The 18,209-nt window shown below is 46.3% G+C and overlaps 1 protein-coding gene across 1 annotated transcript in view; it reads left to right on the plus strand.

Moving 5' to 3' along the window:
* The window catches only part of ADAMTS18 (ADAM metallopeptidase with thrombospondin type 1 motif 18), a 141,202-nt gene extending 124,773 nt beyond the window's left edge, over positions 1-16,429 (plus strand). Inside the window, exons 19-23 of the mRNA XM_047836086.1 lie at positions 1,275-1,479; positions 4,345-4,530; positions 6,490-6,702; positions 8,993-9,140; positions 14,537-16,429. Coding sequence (XP_047692042.1) covers positions 1,275-1,479; positions 4,345-4,530; positions 6,490-6,702; positions 8,993-9,140; positions 14,537-14,652 — 868 coding nt within the window. The 3' untranslated portion in view covers positions 14,653-16,429. The remainder of the gene's footprint in view (positions 1-1,274; positions 1,480-4,344; positions 4,531-6,489; positions 6,703-8,992; positions 9,141-14,536) is intronic.
* Positions 16,430-18,209: the final 1,780 nt, after the last annotated feature.

The raw sequence follows: 18,209 nt of genomic DNA on the forward strand, positions 1-18,209 counted from the left end.
ATTTCACGCATCAGGCTGGTGGGAGAAACCAGAGGAGAACATTGTAGGACTGGTAAACGTGGCGGAAAGGCAAAGGCAAAACAGAAACGTTATTTGACCTCAGTGATGGTTTGTTTATGGAAATGAAATTTAGAACACTGGTAAGCCCACATCAGTTTTAGACAGCACTCCTATGACTGAAATGTGTAAGATCTTATCTCGCGGATCTTTTTTATGCCAGGCCTTCAAATCCTAGAATATCAATTAGTCGAATGCAGTGATCGGAAAGGTTACTAGTTTCAGTGCATCACCCTTCAAATTCACACCAAGTCTCAGCTGTGATAAAAGTGATCTGGCAATCTTTCTTTTTTTTTTTTTTAAGTCTATTTTTATTTATTTTGAGAGAGAGCACACGGGAGAGGGGCATAGAGAGCGAAAAAGAGAGAGAATCCCAAGCGAGCTCCCAGCTGTCACCACAGAGCCCGACGCGGGGCTCGAATTGACCAACTTTGAGATCATGACCTGAGCCGAGATCAAGAGTCAGATGCTTAACCAACTGACCCACCCAGGTGCCCCCACAGCAGTCTTTCAATAAAGAACACAAGGTTATGTCTCTCAAGCATTCATAAAGTTTAAGAGTAGCCAGAAAAGTTAGTTGGGGGAGGTGCGTACTTAGAAATGGCTACCTCTGAATGTGCCCCTGTCTCCTGCACGCATGTGTGATGCTTATGCACACCTCCCCCCTCCCCTCCCTCAACCCTCCTTCCCTCTCCCGTCCCACCCCTTCCCCCTCTCGTTAATCACTCTCCCCTTAGTTTAACTGCTGTACTTTGTATTAATTTCTCTTGTGGCGAGTGTCACATAGTAATATCTTTGTTCACATGTCCACCTCATCACTGTGTTGTAGGCTCCTTAATGGAAACAATATTGCCTCGTTCATTTTTCCAAGCCTGATGCTTAGGAGAGTCCTTGGCACAAAGGGAAGACCCCAGTAGACTTGGCTGAATGAATGAATTGCTCGGGTCTCCAAAGGGTACACGTCTCTCCCCTTGCCAAGGGCAGGAATGTGTTTTTGCCCAAAAGCGTGTTGTGACTTCATGTGACTCCCTATCCCTGGGCCACACTAGCATAGGCTTCAAAACCTGTGGAAGAAGAAATATTCTGAACTGCACTTATGGGTTCTAAAATTGATGGAAGACTTTTATCAGGTGGTTAAATCTTAGGCGGTAACTGCTTTGAAAAGGATGGTCCAAAATCTTAGCTTCATTGGAAGTCATGTCGTTTTTCACTGCAAGCTGGAAGCCAGGCGAATGGAGCGTGTGCAGCAGGTCATGTGCAGGGGGCCAGCAGAGCAGGAAGATCCAGTGTGTCCAGAAGAAGCCGTTCCAGAAGGAGGAAGCAGTGTTACATTCTCTCTGCCCAGTGAGCACGCCCACTCAGGTGCGAGTCTGCAACAGTCATGCCTGCCCTCCAGAATGGAGCCTTGGACCCTGGTCTCAGGTAAGTGGGCACGAGTTGGAGTCATGAGTCTTGTTTCCTGTGGACAAAGAAAGTGGCAAAAACAGGGGTGTTGGCTCCCCCAGGAGGCACTCAGCTTTTATGCTTTCCTGGGCATCACACTGAGTTAGCGTGATGAGGCATTCTCATTTGTGTTTTTTGTGATTGCATCCTGTAGATTAGGAACCCATGCACAACATCTTAAGGTCTTACTTAGAAGTCTAGAGAGTAGAGTACTGGGGGCGCTCAGGCTAGGCTGTAGAGCACAGCTGGAAAGGATTGGAGTGTCCGTGGATTGGCAGACGAAATGGCTACTGATTTCTCCAAAGCACATGGAAAATGCAGATACAAAGAAGGTGGCGTAGGAAGGATATTCAACTCTTGCTTGGTGGGGAAGAGTCGCGGGGTTAGAGGGATACAGAGGGGAGTCAGGCATAAAATGTCCTATTGTCACAAACTCTCAGTGAAAGGTAGAAAATCATGAAATCAGCCGAGGCATAGAGCCACCGGCCATTCACAAGTCAGAAGTGCTCAGTGGGGGCTCAGTTTGCCAAAGGTCCCCTCAGGCACAGCGTCTGGAAGCATCTTTGACTGTCCCAACTTGGGAGAATGATGCTACCAGTATCTACTTGATAAACATCCCACACTGTAGGGGACAGCAGCCCAGTCTCTGCTAAACCACGGATGGCAAGCCAATTTTATGGAATAATCAAGAAGATGCAGTGCTTTCGTTGCCTGAACAATGAAGCCAGGTAGAAGTCTAGGACCACATTTCTACCATGCTTTCCTTCAGTGCATTATCCTGGAGTATTGATTTCTGATAAAGTATGGCAGTGTACTCACAAATCCCCCACAGAGTTCAGACTGAGACTTTTTGCAATTATAGAACATGGGATTTTTAAAAATGTTACAACTCTATCTGTTAAGGGAGTAAGGAGCTAGTGGTGGGAAAGAATATCTTTGAGCATGTGTAGATATGCATTAAAATGAAGGAATGTATTGACTGATAGCAGAAGGCAAGTCTAAATAGGATACGATATTATGTCTGGTCTCATTCTTTGCAGATAAGGAGGTACAGTTTACAAGAGGAAAATTCAAGGGCTGTTTTAGCCAAATGTGTATGGTGGGCACGGGGACAAGAAATGGGGAACCAACAGTTCCAAATGGGACATCCCCAAAAGGAGCTTTAGTTCAGAATTTGCCCCACATTTGACATAGAAATATTTTGAGAGAGTATTTTATTTCCTTAGGTTTGTTTGCTTGGTTGGTTGTTTGCTAAGAGCACACGTGTTGAGAACATCTTCATGACTAATTTGGAAGGAGTTCTTCTGAATTTATTACTGCACCCTGTCCTCCTCTTAGAGACCGGGTCTCTGGAAACCCATTCTAAAAAACAAAAACAAAAACAAAAACAACAACTGAAGACGTAAGAATTCTGTTGGATAAGGACCAACCATTTAGAAATGTTGAACATGAATGAAGGAGGACTTGTTTAGTGGTGCAAAGCCCTGTCTGACACCAGACACGTTTGTCTGCCTGCCCCCTCTCGGCTTCCTGGCAGCTGTTTGATTATCTTAGTCAGGTTCTCGAAGGCTTTCTGAGTCTCAGACCGCCCTGCTGGAGAACGGGACCACACCGGTGATCGCAGAGGGTTGGTAGAAGGTCGTGCGACAAAGAGGAAGATGCACCATCACGTGGGAGGCATGGAATGGATGTGTCCTGCTGCTGTAGTTTGCAGATGATGAGAGTACCATCACCATCCGTCTCCCTGAAGAATGTGAAGAGCCAGAAGTCATGTTGATCCTCTGAGCAGGCTTGGAATTGTGCCCAGATGTTTACATATTGACAAAGAGCCAAGGCAAGAGAGGCGCATCTCATATGGCTCTTCTGAGCAGAAAAGAAGGCTGGGGAGGGGACATGTCCCTTGAGGGCAGACCCGACCTGGAGCCAACACCTTCTAAGTGACCTTGGAAGTTTTTTAAGTACTCATCTGAAAGCGAGGAGACTATTCCCCACCTTTTCTATGTCACAGGGTTCTTAGGAAGGTCAAGAAAGGCAGATTCATTCGCAGACATTTGCCGAGTGCCTATTTGTTTATTCCCCAATAGTTAGCACCAAGCCCTGCCTAGAGGCAGCCGATGAGTACGAACACGAAGAGGTGGACATCCCCAATCCATTTTTGTCAATGTCACAGTCGGTTGCTATTAGATGTGTACGCATATATCTATGATGCTTCTCAGCAGAAGCACAATAATCCTCCGTAGCCAGGTGCCCAGACCAATTCTGCCTTGTGCCAGACAGGACCACGGTTCTACCAAGGAACAGGCCACATACCATTCTCCAAGTGGCCACGTGTGCTGTGAAGAGAACACCTCGTCTCCGGACCCGGGCGACCAGCAGCTACTGGGCATTGAGAATGTTGACAACGATTGCCAACCTGCATGTAAGGCCTCTGCACGGAGGAAAGATCCCTCCTGCTGGCTGCAAGGGCCTTCACTGGGCATTTGGTTCTAAAGCTTCAAAATAGGTTTGCAAGGGGCGCCTGGGTGGCGCAGTCGGTTAAGCGTCCGACTTCAGCCAGGTCACGATCTCGCGGTCCGTGAGTTCGAGCCCCGCGTCGGGCTCTGGGCTGATGGCTCAGAGCCTGGAGCCTGTTTCCGATTCTGTGTCTCCCTCTCTCTCTGCCCCTCCCCCGTTCATGCTCTGTCTCTCTCTGTCCCAAAAATAAAAATAAACGTTGAAAAAAAAAAAAAATTTAAAAAAAAAAAAATAGGTTTGCAAATACTTCACTAGTAGGTTCTCCGCATTCACCTGGAAGAAAATCATTTGCAACCAGCATGCAAATAAGCTTTGTTTTTCCACCTCTAGTGTTCCAAGACCTGCGGGCGAGGGGTGAGGAAACGCGAAATCCTGTGCAAAAGCCCCCCGACGGCAGAGGATCTCCCAGAGAACCTGTGCTCCAGCGCCCCCAGGCCAGAGTCACAGGAGGGCTGTGTCTTAGGACGATGCCCCAAAAACAACCGGCTGCAGTGGGTTGTCTCTTCCTGGAGTGAGGTAGGAGTTGAGATAGTACTCAGTTTGGAGCCTGATGTGAGGCTCAGTCCCATGACCCTGAGGTCATGACCTGAGCCAAAGTCAAGAATCACACGCTCAACCAACTGAGCCACCCAGGTGTCTCTTTATTTTCTGGGTTTGTTTTTTTTTTATATATATATTCAGCTCATCCACCAGCACCCAGATGATTAAACCTTCTTCCTGTTCCACACACATACCACAGGTGCCTACTCATTATCCATTCTTCCCTCTGACTCTTCGGCAAATCCTGACAAAGCACACACCGCATGGAACAGGCCTGTGTCCGGGCGTTTATGGCACCACAGATAGGGTATGCAGAGTGCTGTAGTGGGGGGGGGGGGGGTCTGTAATTCCACTGGGAGAGCTTGGGGGCCCACCGGCCCTTCCGCCAAGAGGAGTCCTTGTCAGAAGAGACTTTCCAGGGAGCATGAGTCTGAAGGATGAGCAAGAATTGGGCAAGGGTGGGGTTGGGGGAAGGTTGTTCCCAATGGAGGGCACGCCCCAAAGGAGGGAGAGGTGAGAGGAGATAACACAGCCGGTATGACAGGATGAAGGTGGGGTGGAAGCTGAAAGCTTCATCAGGACCCCAGTGTCGGGGCCACTTAGAACTTTGAATGAAGTACAACAACGTGATGCAAGGCAGGCCGCCCAAGGGGCAGGCAAGGCGCTCGTGGGGAGGTTGCTGTAATCGGGACACAGGATGAGAGCATTCCAGGGGTGGAGAGAAGCAGAATCTTCGAGCGTTCCTATGGAGGCCATTGCCACCTTCAGGCATCTGTGGGTGGAGGGGAGGTAGACCTGTGAAGATAGAAGTCTCCTGGGTTTTGGCTGGGGAAACTCGGGTGCACGCGCAGACATAGGCAACATGAGGAAAGACGCCAAGCCTGAAGTCTCTGTCAGTACCTGATGGGGTCAAGGTCTCTGCTGTGGAGGAGACTGGGTGAGGAAGACAGAGGCCGAGGATGAGATAAGGTCAATAGTGGGGATGGTGGGGTACAGTAGAGGCAGGGGGTCCAGCCCATTGGTGCCCTTTTGTTCCATGTAAATAGTCACACACATAGCAGTGCCTCCACTCTTCTTCCCATCCATTTTCGTTAAGAGACAGTATCGCCTAATAGCTCAATGCAGGGGTAAATCAGATGTCCCCCATTGGCACGCAGCCCTCAGTATTTGCTCCAGGGGTGACCCCGGGCCAGCCACTCAACATGGCAGAGCCTGGCTTCAGCGTCCACACAGTGAGGCCAACTGTCGCCCCTCCCTCACGGAGCTGTTGTGTGAAGTTCAGTGTCCTTCGTTGCTTAGGATAGTTACACCAAGTTGTAAGGACACCGATCCTTACCGCTTCCTTTCATCAAGGCTCCCTGTGTTATCCCACAATGCCATTTCACATACTTGAAACAAGGCTTCTCATCCTTCATCAGCCCTCATCCTTCTCTTTTTCCTGTAACACCGCTTCAGGCTGGAGCGCAGTCAAGTGAGAGGCAGGGTCAAGTACAGGACGAGTGATTTGGTACCTGGTGGTTCTTCCCACTCAGCCTTCTCGAACCCTCATCTCTGTGCCCCGCCTCCTTGTCACCAACTCCACGTCTTCAGAGAGGCCTGAGGTAGACCTGGACCCATAGATGACACACCCCACATGTGGACATCCACATGAACACTACAGAGAGCCCCTGTGCCCATCCTCTGCCCATCTGGTCTTTCTCTAGGAGTCAATCCGACATCCATATGGGTCCCATGGTGATGAGCTTTGAGACTTTGGGACAGTTAGCCCACATTCTTTAGTATGAGGGATGGGGTGGCTTTATCTTTAGGATCCTTGAGTGTGTGTGGTTGACCTGCCATAATCCCATCCCAGAATGTCACATGGGTGGCTCCTCTGCTCGGCAGACTTGACCGTGGAGCTCCACATACTTAATGCCTTTTTGTCCTGGCTTCTAGTGTTCGATGACCTGTGGTTTGGGCGTGAGGAAGAGGGAGATGAAATGCAGTGAGAAGGCCTTCCAGGGAAAGCTGATCACTTTCCCGGAGCGAAGGTGCCGCCATATTAAGAAACCAATTCTCGACCTGGAAGAAACCTGCCAGCGGGGGGCTTGTCCAGCCCGTCCTGAGTTCAGTGTGGCAGCTGGATGGTATTCATCGCCGTGGCAGCAGGTAAGCGCACCCAGGTTAAGGAGATGTATATTTAAGTGAGATTCCCAGAAAGGAGGGAGCCCACCGACCGTTGCTATTAGGGACCTGTCCAAAGGGAAAGAACAGAAACTCAAGTTCTGGAGGCAAAATGGTTTGTGATCTTTGACCAGCTCTACCACCTGTGTGGTCCTGGGCCACTTCCATAATCTGTGAGCTCTGGCTTTCACATCTAGAAAATCAAGATGACAATATCTTGCAGAGCTAATGTTTTTCGTGAGTACCTAATATAAAATATTTATACTGGGCTTGTCCCATGGTGCTAAATGTTCACTATTGCTGCTGCCTCACTAAAGTCTTCTGTATTTTATTTTGAGAGAGAGAGAGAGAGAGGGAGGGAATCCCAAGAAGTCTCTGTGCTGTCAGCGCAGAGCCTGATGCAGGGATCAAACTCATGAACCATGAGATCATGACCTGGGCCAAAATCAAGAGTTGGACGCATAACCTAATGAGCCACCCAGGTGTCCCAAATCTTCTGTATTTTAGAAACAGTGCTCAGCGTCTTGACTTCTTTGGTTTTTAGGTCATGTTTCTAATAATGTGATAATGGCTACCATTTGTCAAACAGCCTTGTTCATGGTGATTTCTGTCCCTATGTTGTAGAAGAGGCAGGGAAAGCTCAGAGTTAGGCAATTCAGGCAAGGACACCCAGCTCTTAAGCCCATTAGATGTTAGAGGCACCTTTATCTCAGAAGACTTAGATGAAACTTTGGTTACAGTGGTTTGGTTCTGATTGGCTGGGATTGGTGTGGGAAGCGAAGGCTTAGAGATAAGCTGTGTTGGGGTCCTTACACCTTCCAACCAACAGCTGTCATGTACATAGCCCTTCAAAGAACTTGCCAGCTTGAGAGGTACCACCCACCCCATCATTAAATATGGGGGTTGGGTGGGGGGAAATGTACATCTACAGATCTGTGTCTCTAAGTAGACATACATACACACTTAGGTATAATGATGTATGTGTGTGTCTGTATATACATATGCATCCACGTGTCTTTGTAAGTACGCATACACACATACATACGTATATGTAATGTGTGGGTCTACCTATGTGTATGGGAAAGGATCTGAGAACTAAACCATGGAGAAAAAGAAAGTAGCATGATCGTGTATCTCTAGTAGGCTAGACACCATGCTAAGCACTTTATATATTGCTATGGACTTCTTTTTCAAGTTTTTATCACCATTTACTCAAGAGATTGGGAATTTGATTCTCTTAAGATTATTTAGACAAAAGATCAGCAATTACCAACTCTTTATAAATAAAGTTTTATCAGAACACAGTCATGCTTGTTTGTGTTTACATACTGCGCATGGCTGCTCTCATGCTACAAAGGCAGAGTAGTTGCAACGAAGACCACATGGCCCACGAAGGTGAACATATTGACTATCTTGACCTCTACAGAAAAAGTTTACCAACTTCTGGTTTAGATGATGTGATAATCCTATAGCTATATTTGAATTTGGTGCTAAAATCCAAAACTCAGTCTTTCCACTCCCACGTTTTTTTCCTTCCAAATACCAGTTCATATAATGATGCTTGTCCAGAATGAAGACTTCGCCTATCTGCAAAATAAGAAAAAGAATGTAGTGAATTTTTAAAAGCAAAACAAAAAATAATCAGGGTAAAAGGGCTGTCTTGTTTTTCCCTGATATTATGTTATAAAATATCTTTCCCTATGTGTCTGGAAGAACTAAAAAAAGTTGATAGTCCTTTTTTAGCCCTCTATTTTCTTTTTTTTTAATTGAAAAGCAAAATCACTGACTTCTGGGAAACACCCACCCCCTGTGCCAATTCAGAATTTGGCTGGCCACCGAGGGCATGGTTCCAAAGCTTCCTTGGGTGAAGTATTATTTCCTTGCTGTCCTAATTCTGAACTATCTCCCCCCCAATACTGCATCTGCAGAGATTATCTGGAATTATTTAAATACCGTGATGAGTTGCCTAGGTTTCTGCATTCTTACGGCAGCTTCCGTATTTCTGGAAGCTCTCTTCTTTATGAGTCACTTAACTGAAGACACATTCTCTGGGGCGAGATAGGCAGCATTCCAATCAGATCACCTAGCTCCTGTGTGTTACAACAACCGTGAACTTGAGCACACATACGGGTCTCTGGCCAGCTCCCATTTTGCCAGCAGGCCCCCTGGACATGGCATGAAGCATGGAGATCCCTTCTATTTGACATCAGTGACCTCAGAAAGGACACCCTCCAGCCAAGTGTTGCTGACTCCTTCCTCTTTCCTTCTTGTGCAGTGCACGGTGACCTGTGGAGGGGGCGTCCAGACCCGCTCGGTCCACTGCATCCAGCAGGGCCGGCCTTCCTCCAGTTGTCTGCTCCGTCAGAAACCTCCCATGCTACGAGCCTGTAACACAAACTTCTGTCCAGCTCCTGCAAAGAGAGGTAACAAGCCCTGTACTCCAGTCACTTTTACCAAACCGTCAGAGAGTTTTCCAAAACTCCATCGTACGTGCTTGTGCCGCTTATTCCTAGAACAACTCTGGGGGGCGCCATTCACATCACAATCTGTGAGCAGTGCTGCTCAGAGGCATATGAGGCACAAATCTGGGGCAGTTCCTGCCCCAAATGCTTATTTGCATGCATGCGCAGGGAAAATCTAATTCTGTGCTAAGGCTTTTTAGCTATTCTTACTTTGAAAGGGGGAAACAGTCATCTTGCAAGTCCATTTTCTTTTAAAGTTATTTTCGAGAGAGTGTGTGCACAAGTCAGGGACGGGAGAGAGAATCCAAGGCAGGCTCCGAGCTGTCAGGGCAGAGCCAGGTGCGCGGCTCACACTCACAAACCGTGTGGTCATGACCTGAGCTGAAGTAGGACGCTTAACCCACGGAGCCACCCAGGCGCCCACAGGTCCGTTTTTAAAAACTGTTTTAGTTGAACAAGCAAACGAAAAAGTAACCACCACGCACCAGCGACTGTACCAACCAGTGGGAACGCAAGCGTGAACAGGAACTGGGGACACGGGTGACGTTCCGTGAACATTCTTCCTCCTGGGACCCACCTTAGATGTTTCCTTTGTTACCGTCCATTTAAATGAAGTGCAGGTGTGCTGGTGGAAAAACGGGAAATTGAACGATCTGGGTGAACTGTGCTTCTTTTTCAGTAGTCCAACTCATTTTGAAGAAATCTAACACCAGGGAATAGTTCCTCCCCCCTAATCAGATTTCTTTGTGCTAAAGAATTATTTTCCACCACCGGCCTGCTGAGTTTGCTTTTCATCCGATCGCAGCTTTCCCAAGACTGCTTCACTTCTTACTCCGTGCTTCCCAATTTGTGGTGAATCAGATTCACAACTGTCACTCAGATCCTCCCCTGTCCCTATCCCTTTGCATTTTATCTCTAAGACCCTTCGCTCCAGGCTCTGGGCATCAATTTTCCCTCCTCTGCACGCTCTCCTTATCTGAGGCTTGCAACCAGAGAGAAAACTAGCAAGATAGTAGCTGCTCAGAGCCCTGTCACCTCCAGGGCATTGCTGGAATTCTACAAACCCGCAGGCTTTCCAAGCAGACAGGTTAACGGGGGAAAGAAACACACATTTTGAGCAAGTAGTCCTGTTCTTGCAGACTGTCTCCTCCTTTCTTCCCCATCGGTGATTGCTCCTTTCTCCCCCGTTAGTCAGATGGCCCCAGACAAACCCACACGTGGACAGAATCAGAAGTGCAGGCCCCTTACGTACTCAGAGAGAGAATAAAGGACAATGGTCCATCATGCACATTGCTCAGCAGTTCTCTCCTGGGCAGGAGTTCAAGGGGAGGAGAGCCAAGACATATGTTAGGTCCAAGATGAGTGGGGAGGCCCTTGGTGTCGTTATCTTACTCGTCCGGCACCATGCCCGGCCCACCATTGGTGCTCAATGTGTGTTAAAAAAAAGATTGTGCATCAAGCACGGTGAGGTTCTCTACTTCACTCAAAGCTGGGTCACTAAGCACCTGCTCTATATCCCTAGCATTCTTCTAGGGACAAAAGAACAAGGCAACATCCTGTTCTTAAGCTACAAGGAGTCAGTGTCTCAGAGGAGGAGGAAGCTGCAACAAGAAATCTAAGTGGAGTGTTTACCAGTGTTATGATGGAGGTCGGTTCTTCATGGGTTGCAGGGATGGGGGCCGTGACAGATGACGGTATGAAAAAGGTTTATTAGAAGGACCTCTCTCCTTGCCTCTGGACTAAATCAGGTTTCTCTAGGCAAGAGGAGTCAAGTAAGAAGGCAGGTATGAAAGACACAAGCCTAGGTGTTTCTTCTTGGCCACGGTTGTGGCCTATGGTTTTACAAAGTTGGAGGCCACCTCCCGCCTCCCCCAGGGAGAGTGCCATGCCCAAAGTACTGCCCGGTTCATCTTCCTTCTTAAATCACTGGCAGGGTGACCATGGGTGGAATTGGTAGTGAATTTCCAACGAAGTAAGTCAACGAGAGAAAGAAATACCATATGATTTCACTCACATGTGGAATTTAAGAAACACAACAGATGAACATATGCGAAGAAGGTGGGAAGAGAAGAGAGGGAAACCAACCACGAGAGATGTTTCACGATAGGGAACAGATTATGGGTGGATGGAGGGAGGTGGGAGGGGATGGGCTTTAAGGAGGGCACTGGGCCTTGTAGCTAAGTGATGAATCACTGACTTCTACTCCTAAAACCAATATTGTACTGTATGTTTACTAACTAATATTAAAATTTTTAAAAAGGAAAAAAAAATTTAGTGGGCAGTAAGTAAATCCATGGTGACCAAGGAAAGAAATGGTAATACTTTGAACCTCCTCTGAGACTCCCATGATGGGCCATGCACACCCATGGGCAAGGTTTTAAACTTTCTGAGCTATTTATAAAATGGAGAAATGCTGCTACCTTAAGATACTGTGGAGAGTTTTTCACATTTACTGTGAACCAGGAACTGTTCTGGTGTCTGTTTGTAGATAGAATGATGAACAGAATGGGCAAAGCTTCCACTCTCCTCTCTGGAAACAGACAACAAACCAGTAAGTATACAATGTCAGATGGTAAAGTAGAAAATAAAACTTAAGCAGAGTATGGAGCACAAGAATGACTGGGGGTGAGGAGGAGGAGGGAAAACCCATTCAGATGGGCTTGGCACGCAAGGCCACCTGGATGATGCGATATTTGAACAGGGACCTAAAGGCAGGTGAGCTAGGTGTGTATCTAGAAGGATAGTGTTCCTGTCAGAGGGGAGAGCGCATGCAAAGGCCCTGAGGCAGCAATGTGTGAATCTGATCAGGGACAGCAAGACACCTGGAGTAGGATGTAGAAAGCAGACAGGAGTGACGTGATTAGCTGAAGCTTGTCCTGGAAGCCTTGTCAGTCATTGGAAGGACTTGAGATTTAACTCCAACTGAGGTGGAAGCTGATACTGAACTTCAAGCCCAGTAGCAGTGGGATCTGACTTGTGGGAGGATCGCCCGCAGTTACCCAGAGAAGAAAGAGCACAGGGCCCAGGGCCGAAGGAGGACTTGTCTAACTCTTGTTCGGGAGAAGTTCCCACTGGAGCAGTGGCACTCGTGGGAGTGGTGGGGTGCCAGGAAGATTCTGAAGATTGAGCTTATAATATTTGTCAGTTGTTGGCATGAAGGATGGGAGGCAAAGAAAGAGGGCACCAAGGTCATCCTCAGCATAAATAAAATACCTGACTGATTAACAGCTCCGATAACCAGTGATTAGTGAGCAGTATCCCAACCGTAATGAAACACAGGGCTCATATCGACGGCACAGTGATACGCCCCACTTCTGCTTCCGGACATACCTTGAGCTTATAGCACTAGCTGCAGAAGCCTGCTGAAATCCCATTCTTCTCCCAAGAGGGGTCCATAAACCGTGCAGTTAGGACCGTGGTTTTAGTGGCCTGTTTTGGTCCTGATGCCGTGTCTCTGCAACTGAAACAGAAGCTGACTCAGATGTGCATTCTGATTGAATGGGCTCCATGCTAATTGATTGGGGTATAAGATACTGTACAAGTATATATTTAAAATAATGGATGTAGCTACATCTATATGTGTACATATAGGCAAACAGAGTTTGGATGGGTCTTCATCTCATGTCTGGCTTGGATCCCTCAGGTAACAGACACCACACCCTTCTCCTACCAGCGGCACCCCTCCCCCACCCCTGGTGGCCCCATGTCAGTACCTATGACCATTCTTCTAGAGGCTCAGGGCAAAAAGCTTATCACCATTCTTGATTCTTCTTTCTTCTCTCGTACCTTTACCAGCCTGCCAGAAAATTCTCTAGACTCTAGCTTCAAGATATATCCAGGAGTTATTGAAAAGGAAAAAAAAAAAAAAATCACTGCTACTTCTCCTTTATAGCCAAGTTGAGACTTTGAACTGGTTGTTTCAGCTGTAAAAACGAATGTGTTCAGCAAATACTTCTTGAGCAGCTACTCTGTGACAGGCACTAAGCCTTGGGAATAAAGTAATGAAAACAGTAGGCAAAATCTCTGCTCTCAAGGATTTTACATTCTAGAGAGGAGCCAGACAATAGGGAGGCACAGGATATGATGAGTGCTCATAGATCACTGTAGAAAAATAAAGCAAGGTAAGGAGTGGGGAGGGCTCTCTGGGAGGCCACAGAGCTTGCTGCTTGTAAGAGGGACTCTGGGAAGGCCCCACTGTCAGTGACCTTTGAGCAGAGACTTGGGATCCTGGGAGAAACCGCATTTTTCCTGGCATGATGGGCCATGAGCCAGGTGGCCCGTGTCAGGGAGGGAAGAGAGGAGGAAGAGGAGGTCAAGTGTTAGTGGAGAGACCAGTTGTCAGCCATCGTAAGGACTAAACCTTTCATTCCGGGTGGACAGAGGGGCCAAAGGGAGAGTTTAGGGCTGAGACCCGGTATGAACCGACATACATTTTCAAAGGATCCGTGGGGCGACTAAGGGATGGGGGTCCAGTGGGTGCATTTTAGGCAGAGGAATGAAGGCATGGGGAAGGAGGTGTAGGCAGTGCTGAATCACAGGGAGACAGGATACAAATCGGGAGCAATGGGAAAAAGAAACAGGAGAACGGAGAGCATTGCGTGCCATGTCCCAGGGCCCAGAGCAGAGCCGTTGCAGGAGGAATGTGGAAGGGACGTGGATGGGTACCTATGGGCAGTGTGGGGCTTGGGGCCAGGTGTCTCTCAAGCCTGGCATGGAGGAAGGGGAAAACACTTCGAACCATGAAGGACAAGTATTTAGGGTAGACCATAAATACTTTTTTCAAGTCAAAACTCCTTGAGAATCCAGTACATCAGCGAGGCCCTGACCCTAAAATGGACACGGCCCTTCTGGTTGGGAATCCCCGATGCCCAGTGTGCTCCGTCCAGCCCGTAATCACACGGGTTAACAACAGACGTCAGAAAGGATTGGTGTTGACTTCAGTTCACTTAACTGCAACTTGACTGTGGGATTTGTTTAAATCAACAGAGTGTTGCAGCTGGGCCTCAAATCCAGGTGTGCTGACTCCCAGTGTATTAGACCAAATCGCAGCCCAACCCCTAACACACTGTTCTAGGGATGCAACGTGTAGCTCCCAGGCTACTGGGAAGGATCACCCATGAATCTCTGGCTGGAAAGGGCGTGGCTTTTTTTTAAACACCCATCCCCCCGACCTTAACATTTAGCTAATGGTCACAGCCCCTTTTGATGTCTTAATCCCGCTTCTCCCACCCTCCCAGCCAAATCCCAGTATATAACGAGCAGAACCTTTCAGAGACAAAAAGCATGTCGGCCCTCACCTTAGAAAAAAGGCTAAGCTCTCTTTGATGGTGTTAAATTTTTTTTTTTCCTCACTGCAGAAGATCCATCCTGTGTAGATTTCTTCAGCTGGTGTCACCTCGTTCCTCAACATGGCATCTGCAACCACAAATTTCACGGTCATCAGTGCTGCAAATCCTGCACGAGGAAGAGCTGACCTTGATGCCCTCCCTAACACCGCAGGGCCAGGGTCTCACCTCTCACCTCCGGAGCTCGAAAGCTGAACCCTGCAGACCACTCCTGCATGGCTACAGCAGCCCCCGGGGAGCTGGCTCTCACGAACAGACAGGCTCCTTCTCCAAGTCCCCAAAGCACACAGTACTCCGAAGCACTTGAAGATGGGAAGTGAGGACCCATCTGACTTCCAAGAGAAATGACAAAAGAACGTTTTTGATTTGCACTGTTACAGGAAAGAGGTGATGAGTCACATTGAGATACGTCACCTTTTAATTTTGACGAAGAATCTGGTCAACTCTGGGAGAGACACCCCCCCCCCCCTTCCCACCGTTCTTGAACTTTCGAGTGTTCCATGGCAAGGACATCTGTTTCGAAACGGTTCTTGAAGACTTAGATCCAAGACTGAGCCTTGGAGCAATCAAATACGGATGGAACACCTTGCTTAACCGTTATTCGGAGCTCACAGTTGGATGGACGCTGTGGCCAGCCCGAACTCGGTTACACAGGAAGCCAAATGGTGCTCATAACTGTGCTTGCTGCTGGACCAACAAGCTTCACGTTATGTTTATTCAGTGTGCGTGTGTTGTTTTTATTATTTTGTTCAAAGTATATCCTGCTTATAGAGAGTCTCCAAGACTAAAATTTACAACTTGAAAAGTGTTCCGAGGAATATTCTGAAAACAGGGCAACTTGGACTATTAAAGAAGATCTCCGTTGAATTGAAAGTACGATCTGAAAAAAAAACCCCACAAAACTTACATCAAAGGCCAACGTTGACGTCCCACACATTATATGAACCTCGTAACTCTTGGTGCTAGCTGAACAAGGACACGGAGCCTCAAGTCTGCTCTTTGGGAATCAGAATTGGTGAGGTGTTCATTTCTGGTAAAAAGCGAGGAGGAGCTAAGTAGCAAAATCACAGTGTTAGACCATCATTTATAATGTTCCCTACATATCATCAGGGCTGCTTGGAAAATTAAAGACCACTTGTGGTTTTTCTCCTACCAACTGTCATGTTTAAAATTTCCCTAAGATTTAGTTAACAACAAGAAAAGAGTGGCAATAGAAAACCCATCTGTCTTCTTGCCATGTTAATATTAATAAATCATAAGCCAAGACCCTTCAATAAATACGAATATTTTATAATCTTACAGATGATATTTTCAGTCATCGGAAGCCAGCTGTTGATAGGCATTAATGAGCTTAAAATTGTTCTCAGTTGGAAAATACCACACTATTTTGCCAAAACCAAAGTGACTTACAAGATGGGAGTCCTTCTGTAATTTTTTGAGATGTGGTTAAAAAGGGCATATTTATATAATTCCACGCTATTCCTCAGTTTCTTTGATGAAGGGAACCCAATTTTACTGCTTTCTCAAGTCTCAATTCAAACAGGGTTTGCCAGCTCAGCACCACCAACTAGACAGTGGTTTGTTAAATTTAGAACATCCTTCGTTCCCATTCTAATTAAAATCATGCCTTCATGAATCTCAGAGAAATAATGATTGAATAGTCTCTCAAACCACTTGGCTTGGCCTAGAGTAGCAGCCATTTTATCATCAAAAAAATATAGTTCCACATCCCCACCCCCTTGCCCTCTGAAAAATTGCAAATTATTCATTTCTTTATATAATGATCATTTTATTATTTTATGGAAAAATTAATTTATTAATAGCCTATTCTTATGTGTTCTCACTTGCTTCTCTAAGTGATATTAATTCTGAGGAAAAATGATGAATAAAACAATGGGTTATAGAGAAAAGTCAAAATATATGTGTAATATTTAATTATTTTATAAGTTTTATAATAAAGTGTTCTGTTTATCTTTGAGATTTGTTAAGTTCTTGAATAAATTTGAAGTCAAGTTACTTCCAAGATGATTTAACTGTGTGTTGATTAGGAATTTCAGAGAGTGGCTTTGCAATGAAAGGTAAGACACTCATTAATTGGTTCTTCTTGCTTGTGTATAAGAAAATTAGAAACCACCAAATGCCAGAGGGAATGAGAGGAAGATTTACCAATTTTTTTAAAAATTTTTTTTAACGTTTATTTATTTTTGAGAAAGAGAGACACAGAGCATGAACGGGGGAGGGCCAGAGAGAGAGGGAGACACAGGATCTGAAGCAAGCTCCAGGCTCTGAGCCGTCAGCACAGAGCCCGACGCGGGCGGGAACTCACAGAGCAGGAGATCATGACCTGAGCCGAAGTCGGTCGCTTAACTGACTGAGCCACCCAGGCGCCCCAAGATTTACCATTTTATGGAGATACTCAGTTATTGTTTTCCTGCTCTAATGCTGTTTCAATATTTGTGGAAACCATCCAAGTTAGCTAGGTAAACCTACCATAAGTATAGTTGGTTTTCTCTCTCCTTTGTTTTTTGCATTTGAATAGCATTCTGGTGAAGCCTTTCTTTTTGCAAAAAAAAAAAAAAAAAGGGAAGGAAGGAAAAAAATCTGGGCACAGTCCATCCAGTTGACCTGAATATATAATATTTTCCCTACATATGTGATTTTCTGTATCTATACATATACACATATATATTTGTATGTGAATATATGTGTATGTATGTGAATCACTTAGGCATGCAGATCTTTAAGAGGATTTTAACATGAATTATTGCTATCTGCCAATGGTTAAGAATGAAAAAGAGAATAGATGGCATGTGAAAATAGCAAAAGAGAGGGGCGTGTGGGCGGTTCGGCTGATGAAGCATTCCACCTAGGCTCAGATCATGATCTCATAGTTTGTGAGTTCAAGCCCCCCTTCGGGCTCTGTGCTGGCAGCTCAGAGCCGGGACCCTGCTTCCGATTCTGTGTCTCCCTCTCTCTCTGCCCTTCCCCTGATCGACCTCTGGCTCTCTGGCTCTCTCTCAAAAATAAGGTATTCTTGTACCTTTTGGTAATAAAAGATTAATGAAAGCAACCATATATTTAGTTTTTAGAGGACTCCAGGGACTTTATACGTGTGTGTTATCTCTTTTCATCCTCACAACACTCTAGGAAGATAACTATTTTTTTCCCTTTGCAGACAAGGACTCTGGGATTCAGAGATCACATATTTCATCCAAGGTAGCCAGAAGAGTAAGCTCCATAAAAAACAAACACTTAAATTGCTCATTTCAGTTAAAGATAGTCACTGTAATTGGTTTAGATCTGGAAAAAAATTTCCTATCTGGAAAAAAAAAAAATCCTCAGCGAGAACAGGGGAACTGTTCAGAGTTCCTCGGCAACATTCAGGTTAGCATCACCAAGCTGAAGATAAAGCTGGAATTTTCTGTCACTAAGAGGATTTTTATCTTTAATCCTCATTGACATTTGTGCATGGCCAAGGAAAACTGTACCTATTTAATCGTCCCTTTTCCTGATAGACACGGAGAATCACGATGTAAGTGACTTTTGTTCAGATTTGTGTGTGTAGAGAAGCCGTTGCCAGATGCAGTATCCAGAATGCATCTTTCTGTGTTCAGTTATTTAGGCCAAGGAATGGCAAACTGCCTCCCCTCTGCACATAACCACCATCCTGTCCGAACGCTACAAA

The sequence above is a fragment of the Prionailurus viverrinus genome, chromosome E2, assembly GCF_022837055.1.
Source record: "Prionailurus viverrinus isolate Anna chromosome E2, UM_Priviv_1.0, whole genome shotgun sequence".
NCBI lineage: Eukaryota > Metazoa > Chordata > Mammalia > Carnivora > Felidae > Prionailurus > Prionailurus viverrinus.